Below are 20715 nucleotides of genomic sequence, written 5' to 3' on the forward strand. Positions count from 1 at the left end.
GAAAAAAATATAATGTGAACTTAAAATAAACAAGGATTCAAATTAAGTGGTATTCGAGTTTCTTTTTCAACTGCGTTTCTTTTCTTTTGTGTGCTAGCTGCGTTCAAATTACTGTAATGAATCGAGTCTTTGGCTGTGGAATTTCTCATATTGAATTGAGACATGACCGATATAGAAAGAAGACTATAACATAGCACGTGCCTTGACAATTTAGAGAAAATATACACGGATTTCGTTGAGACACGACATTGACCTTAATGCTGGGAGGCCCCCACATTTGTGGAACAACTCAACATTTGATGAGAAGAGAAGGATCGATAGATTTTAGACCAGTAAGCTTGCGAAGGAGCGCACATGATATTTTAGGCGAATTTCACGTTGCAATTGTAGGAAAAGATAAGAGTATTATAAGATATAATATAAATTCACATAGTACGCATGATTTTGGACTCGATGATGGTATAGTCGATGGTGACAATTTTGTAAAGCCTATTGAGTCAAAACAGATAATACATATCATGGACCTGGGTTATGACAACTATACTAACTTGAGATTAACTCTAAAAATTAGTAAATTTTAAATCTTGAATTTATCTCCACGTGGCACGTCATTATATCTTCTACTGATGCGGCGCTTTCATTTTCCAAGATATTTGTATATGCTCTGATGGAAGCTACATCCGGTAATGATGGAATTATGGAAAAGAAAAGGTTTTCACGTAAGCTTAACCTTATTATATACTATAAATCAATCAATCAATCAATCAATCAAAGGCAAAGTAATTACTTGAGTATTATGTCAATTTTGTGAATAACATGAATCCTTGTATGATAACACGCAAACTATGGGCACATATGGTAAGTTTCAAGCTAGCTTCCTCCTTTTCTTTCACATTCACTCATTTCTTTTTTCCTATCGACCATGACAACTAATTGAAATCACCCTTAGGTAGAAGGACTAGTATCTGTAGAGAATTTATTCAACAAGCGTGCAATTGTAAGAATCATTATTATGCCACGAGGAAATCAGAGTCACAAGTTCAAATTGTAGATAGCCTCTAGTAAAAATATAAGGTGATGTAGCGCATAAGTTACAAGGTTATCCAAACACAGTAACTTTGACTCAAACCAACTGTCATAATCAGACCGTGAAACGCCAACTATTCCACTAGCTACCTCCCACCAGCACAAGTACCAGATTACTCTATCCAACAAAACTTAGGCAATCCATAATTGCTTACTTGAGGTGTTTGGACATGAATTTGGTGATACTTGAAAAAGTTGAAAAAGGTTATTCGAAAATAGTAGTTGTGTTTCACTTGAAATAATGTTAAGTTTTGCGGCTTGAAAAAGTGGTTAGAACCAGTGTTTCAAACTTGAAAAACTCAAACTTCAAGTTGGATTGAAAAATTAACTACAATGTACAACCAAACAATTTTTTATGTAGAAAAATGAAGCAGAAAAAAAAAGCAAAAGATTGTATGTCCAAACAGGCTGTAGTTTCATTTGCCATAACAGACATCAATTTGAACAATTAATATTTAGCTAAGAAACCATCTTAACTGAAGATCCACCAAATGTTCTGAAAGCAAAATCAAAAATCTAATACTGATCCTCTCCAAATGAGACAAAAGGATCTAAAGAAGTTATCAGTGGACAGACGAGGCTGCTTCCAGTAAAACTACTTTACATAATGTACAGAGGTATTATAAGTTAATGAGTCTAGCAATTGATCAAGATTGAATCCGGCAGAGACTAATGCTCGTGCTTGATGCGGGCCTTTAGTATTCCGGGGAGAGGAGGTGAGGTCGGAAGCCTACCAGATGTGTTTGGCACTGATGGATGAGAGATTTGATGCTGAAACATGTTGGCCATACTGGAACTGGAACCTTCGCCTCTATCAGCAGATACATTCTGTGCGACAACACCATCTTTTGGTCTACTTCCGCAAAATTTCATTGCTTTGAGGACATAATTATCGTCATGTAGCTCAAACGGAGTGCTGGAATCGATAAACCACACTTGAACGAGTTAACGAATGTTTTGGAATATCTTAGGTCAAAAACATGATTGGACATTGCAAGAAACAGTAGGAGCTCAAGCCGAGAAAACGACAAAAGTGATCCCTTATGTTTGAGGATAGGTTCAAAGTAGTCCCTTAAGTATGAATTTAACAGTTTGGGTACTTTAAGCTTGCCAAAAAGTTCACTTTTAGTCTCCCTAAAATATTTACCGAACTCTATCTGTTAGATTTGACGGAAACAACGGGAAAAAAGATTCAACTATAAACACCAAAAAGTCCCATCAAATCGTATAATATGCAACATAAAAAGCTATACTAGACACTATAAGATATAAAAGTAGCAGAAATTACACCTTAAAAAGCTGCACCATACTCTCGCAATAAATTAAAATTAGCAGAAACTAGAAAACCTCTAAATGTGAGTTCTCACTAATTTCCCTTCTTTTTTTTTTTTTTTTTTTTCTTCATAGTTCCATCAAATCTAGCGGACAGAGTTCGGTAAATATTTGAGACCAAAAGTGTTAACTTTTGGCAAACTTAAAGGACTAAATTAAGTTCATACAGAAGGGACTATTATAAACCTACCCTCAAACATAAGGGACTATTTTTGTCATTTTCTCAGCTCAAGCCACCCTGAACTTACTGATTAATTTGTTCTCTCTCTCTCTCTCTCTTTATTTATTTATTTTATTTTATTTTGGATGACATGGGAACCCGCAGGCGCTACCCTTAGGGTGCGCACAGGGTAAACCCAGCTCCTATGCAATAGCTCGCAAAATTTTGTTCTCTTTTTTGGTTCTTTTGATAGGTCAAATTATTAATTAAACGTCAAGTTAGTGTCAAAAGTATGTATTTGTTTACAGGACTCAGCCGAGTCATTCACACTCTAATCAGAACCAAAAAGAGCATAGACGTTCCAAGGCCACTAACCTGTTGAAGTCGAAATGCACCAACTGCATATCTTCTGATATTTCCACTTCGACTGTAGCATGAGGACGAGTCTAAAGCACCACAAGAAATATGCAAGTCATGACAACAACGAAATGCTACGAGAACAGCATTACAATCTCCTTTCTATTCAATTCTATTGCTAAAATTTACATATGCACGCAAATAATAAAATGCTACACGAAGACGTTGACAAAAAAGCAAATTATATGGAGAATGTTTTCACCCTTCTCAATACTTTTATTTCCTTTTCTATTCCTACAAGGACAAAAGAAACTTGTTAAACCCCCAAACTTCTGCACAATATTACTAGCGTCAACTGAAAATGAGGCATGCAGATATGGAGGAAAAGAAACTCAGAGAATAGAATATGGACATAATGAATCTAACTCAACCACAAAAGTTTTTTTTTTAGGAATTTTTTGTGACTGTAAACGCAACATGTAAGAATATATACAGAAGTCATCTTCCTTCCAAGCTTCAATATACGTGTTTGTACTTTTAGATGCACCAAAGCTCTACTAATTTAAGACTAGCATTACTCTTGCATCTTGGAGTTTTACTGATGTTGAAAAAGAGTATTTACATGCTTTCTTCTCTGCAAATATGAGCGCATGAACGTGTGGAAAGAAATACAAATGGGAAAACCCTCTCTTCTTTTCTTCTCGTTCAGAGACTAGAGGTATTCTATATCTGTGTTATAACAAAGTTATCCTTCTGATTTTTGTTAGAAGGGTTTTAATCAAATGTAGGTGAAAAGCAATAAGCTATAATTAATATCAAATTGTTAGGCCAAAATTTACTTGAGTTCAAGTACAGCTAAGACAAGTCGAGGAAACCTTAGTTGCCACGAGCTTACTTCCCTCACTTGTAGCCTTAAACTAATCCCAACAAAATAAATTATGAGATGACATATTAAAGAATGTAATGACTTGTATCAGATATTTACTTACTTGATAGACAATAGCACTAACAAAAATAGATGATTGTTGCCATTTACCTGCACTAAAATAAACGGTAAAGCCACACCACCACTAGGAGCATTGCCTGAGCCATATAACTGCTCATTGCGTTTTACGAGGTTTTGAAGCCCTACATACTTTTGAAAGGAAAAAAACTTTATTAAAAAGACAGGGATTATAGGACCAAGATATCACACATATCAGCATTGTGAAAGACTATCAGACTTATTATCAAAATCGAACCAAAGATAGTGCTTAGAGAGAGCTCATACTTGTTCTTCTAGTTCTTCTAAATAGGCTGCTTTCTTTTCAATCCTATTTCTCAAGCTAAGACGCTCAGTCTGCAGTTTAAATAAACATGAGATTAAATTAAGCATAGATCAACTTTTGTGTGCCAAAATTGATGGCTCGTCGAATTCAATAAGAAAGAGGAAACAGACAGGACATTAAAAAATTTAAAATCAAACCTTTAGCTCCTCAATATCGTTAGCATCAGTTCGTGGTAAACCCTTCCACTGTATTTCCTTTTTATCTTTAGAAATGATATCCATAGCCATAAGTACGTTCAGAGCATCATAGACTCGTCGTCTGATGTTCTTCTCATCATATTGTTTCTGTCATAAGTAAAAGGTTCAAACTGATTTTATTGTAAAAAACAAGTTCGTTCAAAATTTATGAACCACGAGGATGGAGAAAAAACCTGATCTGGACATGCAAGACCATTGGGAGCATCAGAAAACTCAGCTACAAGTTCATCTGCAACCTGAGCGAGACATTAAGTATTTCAGTTTTTTTGTGTATACAGATGTCCTTAAGATTTTCTTTTTTCTGAGATTAAGTTACAGAAAATCTATGCAGCAATTTCTTGACAATAACTATAACTTTGAATTAGTTCAATGCACAGACAGATAATCCACATCTCGATGCTCATGCCATGGACATGATTAATAAAATATATCCAGAAGACAGAAAACAACCACATTACTAGTTCTACAGAAGAAAGACCATAAACTCTATGCCCTTGTGAGACACTATTTTGCATACCCAGAAGTCATTTAGTGAATCATCCATAATTAACGACTATTACATATCTTACCTCAAAAATTCTCTTCCCATATTAGAGAGGGGAAGCCAATTGGAGGATGGTTAAAAGTATTAATTAGGAAATCCTATGATGCTTGGACCCTTCAAAGTCCTTGTCACGGCTGGGACAGCAAGTAAATAAATAGGGGGTTGTAAGGAAACTATATTCCTTAAAAGATTTGTCCAGTTGAGAAAGCCAAACTCTTGTAAACCAGCTTATATCAACCCGACACACGGATTTGGTCGACTTATCTCGGGTGCTTTGACTACATCTATGACCAAGAAGCATAGATTGATTCGGCATTTGGTTCGAATTTTTTTGGTTTATGTCACATGTGACGTATATAGTTACATAAAGTATGAGAACACTTTGTTATTACACGAGATATCTTATGAATAAAATAGTAGGTGCTTATAAAGAATTAATTTTATTAATCTTAGTTCAATGTTGTTCAATGCCAGAGGAGTGGAGGTGGAGTACTATGGTGCCACTGTACAAGAACAAGGGTGATATTCAGAGTTGCAATAACTACAGGGGTATCAAGCTTTTAAGCCACACTATGAAAGTTAGGGAGAGGGTGGTCGAATTGCGAATGAGGAATAGTGTGTCTATCTCCATCTCTGAGAACCAATTCGGTTTCATGCTGGGGCGTTCGGCTACAGAAGCCATCCATCTTGTAAGGAGATTGTTGGAGCAATATAGAACAAGAAGGGACCTGCACATGGTGTTTATCGATCTAGAAAAGGCATATGATAGAATTACTGGGGAGGTTCTATGGAGATGCTTAGAGTCTAGAGGTGTGCCTGTGGGTTATATTAGGGCTGTTCAGGACATGTGCGGTGGAGCCAAAACTCGGGTTAGGACAGTGGGAGGTGACTCAGAGCACTTTCCAGTCGAGATGGGGTTGCATCAGGGATCAGCCTTATCCCGTTCCTATTTGTCTTAGTGATGGACAAACTAACACAACATATTCAAAGGGAGGTGTCGTGGTGTATGTTATTCGCGGATGACATAGTATTGATTAACGAGACGCGTAGTGGAGTTAATGCAAGGCTGGAAGTGTGGAAAGAGGCCCTGGAGTCAAAAGGTTTCGAGTTAAGCAGGACGAAGACAGAGTACCTGGAGTGCAAGTTCAACAATGTGACGGCTGAGGCTGAGGCGGAGGTGGAAGTGAAAATTGAGGCACTAGTTATTCCTAATAGAGACAGCTTCAAGTATCCTGGGTCCATAATCCAAGGAGACGGGGAGTTTGATGCTGACGTAGCACACGGTATTAGGGCGGGGTGGGCGAAATATAGGCTCGCCTCTGGGGTACTGTGTGATAAAAAAGTGTCGCCAAGGCTTAAAGGTAAGTTCTACAGAGTTGTGGTTCGACCAGCACTTTTGTATAGGCCAGAGTGTCGGTCAGTCAAGAATGCCCACATTCAAAAGATGAATATGGCGGAGATGGGGATGCTTAGATAGATGTGTGAAAATACTAGGAGCGATATGATTAGGAATGAAGTTATACGGGGTAAGGTGGGAGTGGCCTTTGTGGCGAACAAGATGAGGGAAACGAGGCTCAGATGGTTCGGACATGTGACGAGGAGGTGCGAAAATGCACCAATGAGGAGGTGTGAGAGATTGGCTTAGCAGGAGTTAGGAGAGGTAGAGGTAGGCCGAAAAAGAATTGGGGGGAGATGATTAGACAGGACATGGCAGCGCTCTAGTTGATTGAGGACATGACCTTAGATAGGAAGGTGTGGAGGTCAAGGATTAGGGTAGATGATTAGTAGGTAATATCGTGTTATCGTACTTTTAGTCGTATGTTTTAGGGTAGTCATTTTTTTTTTCCGCTAATGCGTATTGATATCTGTTATTACATTTTTGTACGTTTGCTATTTTGTTGTTCCTTTTTCTTTCTTACGTTTTTGTATCGGTTACATTTCTTTTGAGCCGAGGGTCTATCGGAAACGGCCTCTCTATCCCCAAAGGTAGAGGTAAGGTGTGCGTACATCTTACCCTCCCGTAAACCACTTATGGGATTACACTGGATATGTTGTTGTTAATTAATCGAAATACTTATATATCTCGTGATAATATACATTTATTGTATCCCAGCACCTGTATCCGCACTCAGATCCATACCCTCGAATCCTAAAATTTATGTGATGAATAGATCCCGACCCGTACGAGTAACCGCACCCAAGCCCAAGCAACATAGAAGAAATCTAAATTCTCCCATAACAAACAAAAGAATATACTCTCTTTTTCAAAATGTAGTAAAACTTACTATCGATTCATTTGCACATTAAGCAAGAATTACAAAAATAACATCTCTTACTTGTAGTTGTAGCAGAATGAAATGCCTTACAGAAAGAAAAGTAAAGTGTCAAAAAGCAGACAAGGGAAAATGTCACGATCTTTTTAAGGGTTAAAAGAAACACAGGACCATGGAACCTCCAAAATACCCTAAATATATCCACTGAAGAAAAATGACTACCCTAAAATTCTTCCTAAAGGTCAAAATGTGTGTTTTTGTATAAGAAGCGAAAAATGGAATAACTCTTAATTTCGATTTTCATATGGTGATAGTGTGATATTGCACAAGTAAAAAGATACTAGCATGACACAACTTAGAAAGGATGGAAGTATCAGATGAAAAACGTTATCTCAAAATAGATATAGAAGTTAGCATATTCCTTTGTAGTTTGCTCGCCAGGTGCTGTCAGAACCAGATACCAAACATTATCATACATCAGAGCCATCAAAATAAAAAATGATCATACATCAGAGTCATCATAATAAAAAATCATCATCATAAATCAGATTAATCATAATAAAATATCTAAGTTGGACACCCAGAAATACATTGTACAGACGAGAAAGGGGGTTCAATATATAATAGAATAAGGACAAGTAAAAAGGCACAACTATTAAATTGAGTTGCTGAATCGTAGCATCCATTTGTGAAACAAAGATACAGATAAAGGAAACGCCAGAAATTTTAAAATCACCTAATGTTGATAACATAATGAATTTTCTCAAGCCAACTTACCTCATTATACGTAGTTCTCCCTTTGCTTTCAACTTTCTCACAAACTGTAGATAGAAAACAATAGCTTACTAATTAGTAGAAAGCTCTGATAGCATGCAAGTTGCAACACACGAGAAATAAATGATATGTGAAATAAAAACAACCCAGCCGCTGCAAATTTTTAGGCGTTTCTCCAAAGTAATACCTAAAAGAAGATGAAACTGATTAAGAGAAAAAACCTTTCATGCTAAACTGTCTGAGTCCTCTACCACTCTTATCCCCTCCTGTTGCACGCTGAGCTCTCTTCTTTTTCCTGTTACTGATAAGAAAGCTTAAGTAAATGTAAGGAAACATTACTGTAAGAGAAACTATTTGCATACACTTTTAACAGCTGAATCATGAGTTCCATGTTAAACCGCATAATGACATTGTAATCTAGCAAATCATCAAAATGAGAAGAATAGCATAACATCACGCTTATGATGTCTAAACCACAACAATGAACACCTATTGTTTCTTAGACAATATTAAAGGGTCATGTTTTCCCAAACTCAGTAGGGCCATCACCTTAATAGCAAATATTCTAACAGGTTACATAAAAAATCTCTGCAACAACCCAGTAGCATGAGGCTTGCATGGTCACTGATCCAATTGCTACGAAGTTGAAAGACATCTCCTGTGTCACTATAGCATTCCATTCCTATAAGCTTTTTGACAATTCTTCTTAAGTACAACAACAACAACATACCAAGTTAGTCCCACAAGTGATGTCTGTGGAAAGTGGGGTGTACGAGACCTTAACCCTACCTTCGTAGGGTAGAGAGGCTGTTTTCCGATAGACCCTCCGCTCAAGAAAATCGTTTTTCAGAAAATGGTTTGAAAGAAATGCGAGACACTTCTTCTTAAGTATTCTCCAAATGTTCTAGCATTATCAATCTCCACATGTCTATGTTATTCCTTAGTTAAGTCTTTAAGCCATGTCAATGCTTCTTAAAGTCAATATAATTGGCTAATGCAAGTTCCATTATCTCACGGTTTAGCATTTACTGCTAATTACTCTAGAGTCTAGACTAGCATTTCGTTTAATTATCAGATAGACTAGTAAGAACAACAGAATCCTAGGTTAATCCATGATCTAAAGTTGCCGCGCCACTTATCATCTATACATATTTTAAACATTTGGCTACAAATTTTCTATATACATGTACAATCTTGAGACTGAGGACCTACAACTTATATGCTGGATCAGCTTCTGCACTAAGGGTGTGTTCAGCATGGAGGAAAACAAATTCCTTAAAAATGAGGAAAATTGGTTTTCCTAGTGAAAGTAGGGAAAACAAGTTTCACAAGTGACATTCCACATTGATTGTGTCCTCCCCATCCTCCAATACACATCATCGTCACCCCCACCCCTGTAGCCCCCATCCCCATGACCCCACACTTCTACCCCCACCCCCTATAATACTTTCGGATAATATTTCCTACGTACTGAACACAAGGAAATAAGTAAGAAGCACAAATATTTTCCTGGATAACATTTTCCCTGGAAAACATCTTACCCTACATAGAGTTCCATCTTCCAAAAGTTCAAGCAGTAAAGATAGCATTTTTTTTCACATAAAAAGATTAACAAAAGACTCACCCAGCTGCCCCTTGAGATCCAGCATCATCAGCATGAATATCAAGATTATTCAACCTAAGAAAAGTATTCTCACTAGCAGGTGTTGCCACCATAGCTGCCTCACTTCTACTCGATGGTGACCCGATACTACTACTCGTAGAAACCGATTGACCCGAACCCGAAACAGTAGTACCCCATGACCTAGTTACCCCACCCCTCTACCATTACCCCCTCTAGAAACTTCTGAAACATTCTTCCCCCCATCTTCCAAATTAGTCAACATTGCCCCCCAAAAATCATAAACAAACTTTCTATTTCAGTAAAGGCATCAACAAAGACCAATCTAAACTTGACCCAAATGAAATTTTCAAGAATCACTATCAACCCTAGCAAAAAAAATATTGTAAATTTCAAGAAAACTTAATTTTTTCTACTATTCAACATTGCCACCACAAAATCATTAAAAATCTTTCAATAAAGATTAATCCAACCTTGACCCAGATAAAATTTTCACAATTACTATCAACCCTAGCAAAAAAACTGTAAATTTAAAGAAAACTTAAATTTTTCTATTAATCAACATTGCCACTTAAAAAAAATTAACAAACTTTATATTTCAATAAAGGTTTCAATAGAGACAAATCTACACTTGACCCAGATGAAATTTTCACAATTCATATCAACCCTAGCCAAAAAAAATGAAAAATTTAGAAGAAAAAACTTAAATTTTTGATACCCAGATGAGAAAAGGACAAAATAATTTTTTTTCCACGATATAGGAAACTAACAAAGATGAAAATTTTACAAATTTAACAGATACCCAGATGAGAATTAAGCTAAAAAAGTAATAAAAGAGGCTTTCATAAATGGAAAAAAAAAATGATATTTTTGAGGTTTAGTAGAAAATCTTGATCATATGAAGGCGGCAGAGATAATAGTTGGTTTCGAGCTTGAGGAAGGAGGGAAAAGTAAAGTCCAGGTCTAGTGAGTTTTTTATTTTATTTTTCACTTAAAGTTTTGCCCTTTTTTTTTTTAGTATTAAAAAAATATTATTATTTTCTTTTACAATTTTTGTTGTACAAAATTGAGACTATTATTAATGAAAAATACAAAAAAAAAATCATAATACAATTTTTTCAGTATTTGTTTAAGTATTTTTGAAAATATTTTAAAAGTCATAATTTCGGCGTGACTATTCTTTGTCGTTTAAGGGAATGGCTGAGTGTATTTTTAGTCTTTTATACAGAGGGTCATATAGCTCTATTCATTTTTGTAAAGGCCCCTTTTAACTAATTTCCTCTGAACGCTTATGTGTCTTTTAGTAGTTTATTTATATCTCGTGCATGTTACATGTCTTTTAATAGTTTATTTATATTTCTACGTGTTCATTGCATGTCATCGCGGTCGTTTTATAAGAGATAGCACACTAATTTTTTTCTTTCCTTGTTCGATACTTTCGAAGAAGTGCTTCTTCAGTTTCTACTGGCTTTCGGAAGTGTTTTTGTGCTGTTATTAGGAGTTCTAGTACTTTTTATGTAATTATAAATATATAGATTTTACCTAAAGTTTTGATAAACTCATCTTTTAAATTTGTATGGATGCTCTCATATTCCAAAATCCAATATTTATTTGAGACACAATATTTTCCAAGATATAATTTTTATAGACACGTTTCATTAAAAATATAGATAAAACGGGAATGACAAAGCATAATCAAGTGAGACAATTTGATATTATAAATTCATTCTCAAATTAGTTGGTTCAGTGTTATTTTATTTTATTATTTTAGTGTACGTGCATTGCACGGGCGTATCGTTTTGAACAATAATCACTAACATTGCGTGTCTTTAATTGTTTTCTTATACCTTTATGTGCCCATTGCATGTCATTTCGATCGTTTAATGAGAGACAACATGATAACTTGTTTCTTTCTTTGTTCGTTACTTTCGAAGAAACTCTTCTTCGGACTTTCAGAAGTGTTTTGTGTTGCCATTGGAAGTTCTAGTACTTTTTATGTAATTTAAATATATAGATTTTACTAAAAATTTATATAAACTTTTCAATATTTGTTAAGTATTTTTCAATATACAAGAAAAGTCATGATTTCGACATGTTTATTTTTTGTTTTAAGAAACAGTTATCAATATCACTTACGTTACGTGTCTTTTAATTGTTTGCTTATACCATTACATGTCCATTGCATGTCATTCCGATCGTTTAATGAGAGACAACACACTATTTACTTTCTTTTTTTGTACGTTTGAAGAAGCGCTTCTTCAGTTTCTACAGGCTTTCGGAAGTGTTTTTGTATTTTTATTGAGTATTCTAGTACTTTTTATGTAACTTGTTGTTATATCCCGTATTTTATGCGTTTGGATAAGTCGGGATAATTGCGAGAAGTTAAGGGTTAGACCATTTTCTAAGAGTATTTTTGAGCAGAGGTCGTTGGCGAATACTAATTATGAACATTATTAGTATGGAAATATTGAAAAAGGTTAAGGGTGAGAAGGGATATTTGCAAAGTGGCGTCATTGGAATAATGTGGAAGGCTAGGGGCGAAACGGTAATAATACGAAAAGTTGAGGGGCAAAATGGGAATTTCACCCAAGTTTCATGAAACCTCCAAAGAGACCATATTGGCCATGTGACTAAAAGAAAGAAAAAGAAAAAGAAAAGGGAATAATAAAAAGATGACAAAATTTAGTCATCTTTTCTAGAGAAATTAGGGAAATTTCTAGAGAGGGGCATGTGCCCCTCACATGCATGAGAATTATATATATATACATATTTGTTCATCTTTCAATTGAAGACAAAGCAAGAAAAAAAAAAAGAGAAAGATGAAGAACAAAGGAGAAGGCCATTCGGCCAAGAGAGAAAAAAAAAAAAATTCCTAGCCTTCAACTTCAATCCAAAAATCTCATCTTTCTTGAATTCTTGACAAGCGCAAGACGCTCTTCGACGTGGTATACTTATCTTGGCAAGCAAGAGACTTCGGTGGCAAGTGGAAAAATTAGAAGAAGGTAAGAACTTTATTCTTTTATGTTGGAAGAATTACTTATATGATGTAGCATGTGTAAAGTGCATAGAAATCATGAAATTATGGTGTGTATGTGTGTGCATGGCCGGGTGGATGTGTTTTATGTATATGTGGCCGTGTGGTATTATGGTTGGAGAGGGCATGAATTTATTTTATTTAGTATGGTAATGGTGTTGATGTAGTTTTGTGGTGTAAGTGGAAGAATATGAGCCAAAACTTGCATGAAAATCGTTGTTAAGTTGTTGTAGGAAGTTTAGTAATGTTATGGGAAATTTATGTAACTAAGGGAATGGACTTGTTAGAATGCAAACTATGTTGTTGTGAATGAATTTGGAAGGAAACGATGCTAGTTGTTAATGTTGTGGCAATTGTGGAAATTTTGGATAGAATATGGAATTGGTAGAAATATTCGAATTCGTGAATATTGTTCGGAAAGTCATTGAAATATGTTTGAATAACCTTGAGTTAGCAAGTGAATATGAGAATAATGGTATTAGTTGGATATTGTGAAGTTGGAATGAAATTTGTTGCCTTATGCAGAAAGGAAGACTATTTATGTTATAGTGTGTTTTGTGACGATTATTGCAATTCTTGGTATTGTTTGTGTTGTTGGGTTGTTGTTGTTGATACGTTGGAGCCGAGTTAAATCTCGGGGATGTTATGTGTACAGGGGAAATGCTGCCGAAATTTCGGTAGGCAAGTGTTACCTTAAGACTCAACTTCTAAATGCTCTATTTGACGTTTGGTAAATGTGACCAAATTGTAGATTTTGGCGAACTTGGAACCGGAATTTGGAGTAGCGTAAGAGACGGAAAAGGTATGTAAGGCTTCACTTTCTTTCTTTGGCATGTCTTAGACGTAGTAGGCCTGAATATGTGCCTCGGGGACAATTCCTTTCTTAGAAATTCGAGATTGAAATTAACTACTATTCATTCAGTAGAATTGAATTAGAAATTGCGTGAAATGATGGAAGAACTCCCTAAGCATTTAGAACTTGCATGAGTAGGACCCGACTACCAAAGGCCAGTTGTTTAGCTACCTCATTATGTTCTATAATGTACGTGGTGGTGTGACAATGTTCCTAAAATAATTATTACTTCGGTTTTCCAAAAATAGCTTCGGAAACGCGTTTGTGGTTCACTGATGATTTTAAAGAACTAGTTTTGTACAAAGAAACACAAAATTGATTTTTCTAAAACCACTCCGATGGGGGTGTGAGATTTTATTATTTAAACTTTTCAAAACCACTACGAATGGGGTGCGATGGCCTCAGCTTATGCCTGAGTGTGCTATGGCCTCGGTCTGTGTCTGAGCGAGCTACGGCCTCAGCTGATCACTGAGTGTGCTATGGCCTCAGTTCACGTCTGGGTGCACTATGGCCTCGACTTATGTCCGAGTGAGCTATTTTTCAAAAACGACTCCCGAAGCGGGGTGCGAGATTTTACTATTTCATTTCACTTACTACTTATGGTTACTTTATCATTACTATTATGCCCGAAGGGGGCCGTGATTATTGTTATGCGGAAGCGGCATGCCCGGGCGGGGCCATCTTTATTGTTATGCGGAAGCGGCAATGCCCGAAGGGGCCATTGTTGATATTGAGCCGAAGCGCGCCGCCCGGCGGGCCATTGTTGATATTGAGCCGGGAAGCGGTGCCCGGAAGGGCTATCGTGATTTCGCCGGAAGCGGCGTGTGAGATGTATTGTATTACTCCTTTAAAGGAAGAGTTCTAGATCACATTACTTACTTTGAGAACGTTAGTTGGATTGCGATTATTTATTTAAAGCTTGCTTTAGGACTTGTGTATTCGTTTATGTTTTCTTTTAGCGAAGGCTGCAGGTAATGAGCTTGATTGTGGTTTCTTCCCTTCTAAACTAAGCTATGGTCATCATTTGTTATCGCTTTACATACTCAGTACATATTTCGTACTGACCCTCCTTCTTCGGGGGGCTGCGTTTCATGCCACGCAGGTACACCCAGATGAGTGGAAGACTTTGCTAGGAGCTGTTTCAGTGACATTGGCGAGCTCCATCTCAGTTCGGAGTATTGCCGAGTCAAGTACTTTGGTTATGATATTTCGTTCGTGTTAGAGACTTTGCAGACAGTGTCCTGTGGATAGGGTGTCGAGAAGCGCGAATCAGTTATAGATGTTAAAAGAGTGCCCATTTTCAGATGTTGTCAGTTGGTAAAAATTTTGTGACTGCCTAAAGGTTTTCATAATCTGTGTAAAGATAGTGATCTTTATTTTGAAAAGTTTCATGTTTCTTAAATTTTTTTGAAATGACAGGTTTTAGTAACGCGAACGTTTGAGGGTTCGCTCGACTCTGAGGAGAGTCGGGTGCCCATCACACCCTAGTAAGGTCGGGGTGTGACACTTGTTTCTTTGCACGTGCATTGCACATGTATGTCGTCATTTAAAATTCAATTTTTTCTTCTCCAAAGAAGTGTAACGGAAGCATACCCTCTATCATTTGTGAAAAATATTTAGTCGATGTTTGTGTCCTTCTGAATGGTTACATTAAGTACCACAAAAAATGATTTAGATGAGAATAAGGTAATAAGAAAAGTTATGGTGCCTCAAGTAAGTCGGGGTCTTCTAAAGAATTTCTTTTTCATTTAAAGCTTTGGCCTTTTCTTTTTTACTTTTTAAATTTAAAAATAGTTTTTTTTTATATATTTTCTTTGTACTTGAAAATTGAGACTATTATTATTAATCAAAAAGAAAAAAATTACCATACATTTTTTTCAACATTTGTTAAGAATTTTTATATATATTAGAAAAGTTGTCGTTTCGACTTGCCTGTTTTTTCTCATTTCAGAAACGGGTGAGTGTATTTTGGAGTCATTTAAAAATGTCACTCACGTTACGTGTCTTTTAATAGTTTACTTATATCTCAGCATGCCATTGCATATCAACTCGATCGTTTTATGAGAGATAACACAATAACTTTTTTCTTTCTTTGTTCGTTACTTTCGAAGGAACACTTCTTCAGGCTTTCAGAAGTACTATTTTGTGTTGTTATTGAATGTTCTAGTACTTTTTATGTAATTTAAATATATAGATTTTACCTAAAATTTTGATAAATTCTTCAATACTTTTTAAGTATTTTTGTTTATATTTAGAAAAATCATGATTGCGACGTGACTGTTTTTTGGCATTTAAGAAACAAGTGAGTGTATTTTTAGTCTTTTAGCGTCATTTAAAGATGCAACTTACGTTACGCGTCTTTTAATAGTTTACTTACATCTCTGCATGCCATTGCATATTATCTCAATCGTTTTATGAGAGACAACACAATAACTTTTTTCTTTCTTTGCTCATTACTTTCGAAAGAATTTTTTTTCAGGCTATCAGAAGTACTGTTTTGCATTGCTATTGAAAGTTCTAATAATTTTATGTAATTTAAGTACATAGATTTTATCTAAAATTTTGATAATTTTTTCAATATCTGTTAAGTATTTTTCAATATACTAGAAGAGTCATGATTTCGACGTGGTTAATTTTTGACATTTAAGAAACATTTATCAATATCACTGACATTACGTGTCTTTTAATTGTTTGCTTATACATTTATGTGTCCATTGCATGTCATTTCGATCGTTTTATGAGAGATAACATAATAGCTTGTTTCTTTCTTTGTTCGTTACTTTCGAAGAAACTCTTCTTCAAGTTTTCAGAAGTGCTTTGTGTTGGTGATAATACAATGAAACTACAATTACAATTGAAAAATAAAATGAAGAAATAAAAATATCTTCGGCTGAGGCGCGGATATCTCGCTCTCTTTAAGGAGATTCAAGCCCACTGCAACAAATTTACCGGTTCAGCAATAATCTTTCTGAGTTGTCCCCTCAAGGATACAACAGCCTGATCACGTCGTATAACTCAACAAACTCTGGACAAGATGTTGAGTCCAAAGCTCCACCAAAAAAAAGAACACCTTCCTTCAACTAATAAACTCTCTTTTTTTCCTCACTTTTCAAGAACTCTCCAAAGAATATATTTTTCTCTCTACCCCAAAAGCTAAGGAAGACTTCTATTTGTAGTTTAGAAAATCATCCTAGAATTGAATAGGACATAAATGGGGTAGTAAAATAGGTAGATAATGGAAGAATTATTATATGGAGGTTACATGAGTTACAAAGGAAGAATAGTGCCATATTCTTACCACTAACTGATTTGGTTTAAAGGAAAATTATGGCAAAAAAACGGAGAGGCCACATCTGCCTATATGGCACTAATTGAAAGAAGTAAATGTGATAAATTGATGTAGGAGTTTCAAAGGAATTAAACTCCAAACCTGCCATGAACTGAACGTGGTCATGGACCATTTCAAACACACTTAAAAGCAGCACTTTAATATAATAATTTGTAAAAAACACTTACATTTTGTGTTGCTATTGGAAGTTCTAGTACTTTTTATGTAATTTATATATATAGATTTTACCAAAAAATTATATAAGCTTTTCAATATTTGTTAAGTATTTTTCAATATACTAGAAAAGTCATAATTTCGACGTGGTTATGTTTTGTAATTTAAGAAACGGTTATCAATATCACTTACATTAAATGTCTTTTAATTCTTTGCTTATACCTTTACGTGTCCATTACATGTCATCTTGATCTTTTAATGAGAGACAACATACTATTTACTTTCCTTTTTTGTACTTTCCAAGAAGCGCTTCTTCAGTTTCTATAGGCTTTCGAAGTGTTTTTGTATTTTTATTGAGTACTCTAGTACTTTTTATGTAAGTAGATTCTTTGAACGTGCGTTGCACGTGTATGCCACCATTTAATATTCAATTTTGCTTCTCCAAAGAAATGTAACGGAAGCATACCTTCTATCATTTTTGAAGGCTTCAATCAAAGTTTATGTCCTTCTGAATGGTTACATTAAGTAACACGAAAATTAATTTAGATGGGAATAAAGTCATAAGAAAAGTTACGGTGCCTCGAGTAAGTCGGGGTCTACTAAAGAATTTATTTTTCATTGAAAGTTTTGCCTTTTTCTTTTCTTGTACTTTTTTTTTTTTAATTTAAAAATAGTTTTTTTTTTTAAATTTTATTTTCGTTGTACTTGAAAATGGAGACTATTATTAACCGAAGCAAAATCATACATTTTTCAATATTTGTTAAGTTTTTTGTATATATTAGATAAGTCACAGTTTCGACGTGGCTGTGTTTTGTCATTTAAGAAACGAGTGAGTGTATTGTTAATCTTTTAGCGTCATTTAAAGATGTCACTTAAGTTACGTGTCTTTTAATAATTTACTTATATCTCAGCGTGCCATTGCATATCATCTCGATCTTTTTTATGAGAGACAACATAATAACTTTTTCTTAGGCGTCCAGAAGTGTTTTGTGTTGTTATTGAGTGTTCTAGTATTTTTCATGTAATATAAACATATAGATTTTATCTAAAATTGATAAACTCATCTTTTATATTTGTATGGATAGTCTCATATTGCAAAAAACATTTATTTTGGAGGCAAGATTTTCCAAGCTATAATTTTTATATGCATTTCTTCAAAGCTATATTGATAAAATGGGAAATGACAAGCATAATGAAGTGAGATAAGTTGATTTTGTAAATCATTTCTCAAATTAGTTGGTCGAGTGTTATTTTATTTTCAGTTCTTTTCTTTAAGGATTTAAAAGTAGTGAAAAACAAGCGAAAAAGAAAAGTTTATTTTCTGGCCATGTTGCTCATTTAATGAAAATATCCAGACTTGCTTCACCGGACATAAGTTTTGTAACATTTTATTTTTCGGAAACTGAACTTTAGACTTGTTCGACACAAGTCTTGTTGTAATTAAGTTCACTCGGCTTAAGCCTTGTTTTTGTGGAGTTTGAAAATTTTGCCGTGTCCGGCATAACTTGTGTGATATAATCTAAAACTATGCTAAGTGAAATCTAAATTGATGTGAAGCCACCGTGCTAGAATCAGGGGACTCGGAGAATGCCTAATACCTTCTCGCTGATCAACAAAATTCTTTACCCAGTCTTTTGTTTTCGCGGATCAATAATAAAAGACTCATTTCCTTTTTATTAGGGATTCATAAGGTAACTTGGAATACCAAAACTTAATTCCAAATGGTGACTCTGTTACATAAAATAATCCATTTTCAAAACTGCCACTTCAATTGAAAAAATCCTTTTGATAAAAAAACCTTTGTTTATCGCGGGGTGAAAGGGGTGTGACGGTTTTTACCTAAAATTTCGATAAACTCGTCTTTTAAATTCGTATGGATACACTGAGCGATGAGCAGGATGAGGTTGATTTTTTTTTTTTTTTTTAAAAACAAATTAAGCTTCTTGCACCTAACCTTATCTATTGCAGTACTATTTGGTATTCAGCTTTATTACAAACTCATTTTCTATTACTAAAACCTCTCTTTTTCCACACGAAGAATTCATTTCTTGTCTGATTCCTTAGCACATGCTTCTTTCAGACTAGTTAGGCTAAATCCAATGAGGTTGATTTTTTCATATTCCAAAATCCAATATATATTTGAGAGTTTTCCAAGCTATAATGTTCATATACACATTTCATCGAAAGTATATTGATAAAAGAGAATGATAATGCATAATGATTTTATAAATCCTTTCTCAAATTAGTTAGTTGAATGTTATTTCATTTTAATAGTTTAGTGTACGTCTTTTTTGCACGTGCGTATCGCGTTGAACAATAAAAAAATTGTTAGAAAAGTCATGGTTTCGACGTGACAGTTTTTTGTCATTTACGGGAATGGTTGAGCGCATTTTTACTCTTTTAGCGTCATTCAAAGATGTCACGAACGTTATGTGTCTTTTAATAGCTTATTTATATCTAGACGTGATCCATTGCATATTACGTGTCTTTTAATAGTTTACTATATATCTCAAAGTGTTCATCGCATGTCATCCCAGTCGTTTTATGAGAGACAATACACTAAATATTTTCTTTCTTTGTTCAATACTTTCGAAGAAGTGCTTCTTCAGTTTCTACATGCTTTCGGAAGTGCATTTTTATGTTATTGGGTCTACATTACTTTTTATGTAATTAAATATATAGATTTTACGCAATAGTTTGATAAATCATCTTTTAAATTTGTACAGATACTATCATATTCCAAAATCAAATATTTTTTTGAGAAACAATAATTTCCAATCTATAACTTTTATAAACGCACTTCATCAAAAATATATTGATAAAGCGGGATGACAAAGCATAATGAAGTGAGACAAATTGATTTTATAAATCCTTTCTCAAATTAGTTGGTTGAGTGTTATTTTACTACTAGTTTAGTGTATGTGTGTTGAACAATAAAAAAATATATTAGAAGAATACATTATTGAAAAATAGTAATTAGCGCTAAAATAAAGGGTCTTTGACATATATATACATCTTAAGGAGAAATATTTAAACGCGACGATAGTTTTATATTTACAAAACATAACATTACAAATCCTATACAAAACATGCTTTATATTTAAAAAAAAAAAAAAATTAAATTATTTTTTATTTTTTAAAAATCATTTTTTAAAAAAATATTTTTTTATTTTAAAAAAAAAAATATTTTTTTTTTAATTTTTTTTAATTTTTTTTAAAAATTAATATTTTTTTTTTTTTGCTCAAAAACTTATGTATGAAAGTTGTATGAAATGTGTATATCTCGCTCAAGACTTAAAAAGTTTGCTCAAAATTTAGTGTATGAAAAATGTATGAAATGTGTATATCTCGTTCAAGGCTTAAAAATCCGCTCAAAATTGTGTGTGTATAAAACAATATGAAATTTGTATCTTGCTCATGTCTTAAAATTTCGCTCACATTTTCATGTATAAAGTTCATGTTAGATTTCTATAAAATTAATACAACTACAACAACATTGTATATAACTTTGATACAACATTCAAGACTTAAAATAATCGCTCAAATTTTTGTGTATGAAATGTGTATATCTTGCTCAAGGCTTAAAAAGTTCGCTCAAATTTTATGTATGAAGAACGTATGAAATGTGTATATCTTGATCAAGGCTTAAACATT

General features: G+C 34.3%; 1 protein-coding gene across 1 annotated transcript; it reads right to left on the reverse strand.

Annotated features, from left to right (window-relative positions):
- Positions 1 to 1477: 1477 nt before the first annotated feature.
- Positions 1478 to 10628, reverse strand: LOC132041674 (transcription factor-like protein DPB). Its single transcript, XM_059432383.1, is given in 10 exon segments — positions 1478 to 2002; positions 2954 to 3024; positions 3972 to 4070; positions 4206 to 4274; positions 4401 to 4547; positions 4634 to 4696; positions 8055 to 8098; positions 8273 to 8352; positions 9676 to 9871; positions 9874 to 10628. Coding segments are annotated over 10 exon segments (1080 nt in total). The 5' UTR covers positions 9938 to 10628; the 3' UTR covers positions 1478 to 1755.
- Between the last annotated feature and the right edge of the window lie 10087 nt (positions 10629 to 20715).

This window comes from Lycium ferocissimum, unplaced genomic scaffold (genome assembly GCF_029784015.1).
Source record: "Lycium ferocissimum isolate CSIRO_LF1 unplaced genomic scaffold, AGI_CSIRO_Lferr_CH_V1 ctg11, whole genome shotgun sequence".
Taxonomy (NCBI): Eukaryota; Viridiplantae; Streptophyta; class Magnoliopsida; order Solanales; family Solanaceae; genus Lycium; species Lycium ferocissimum.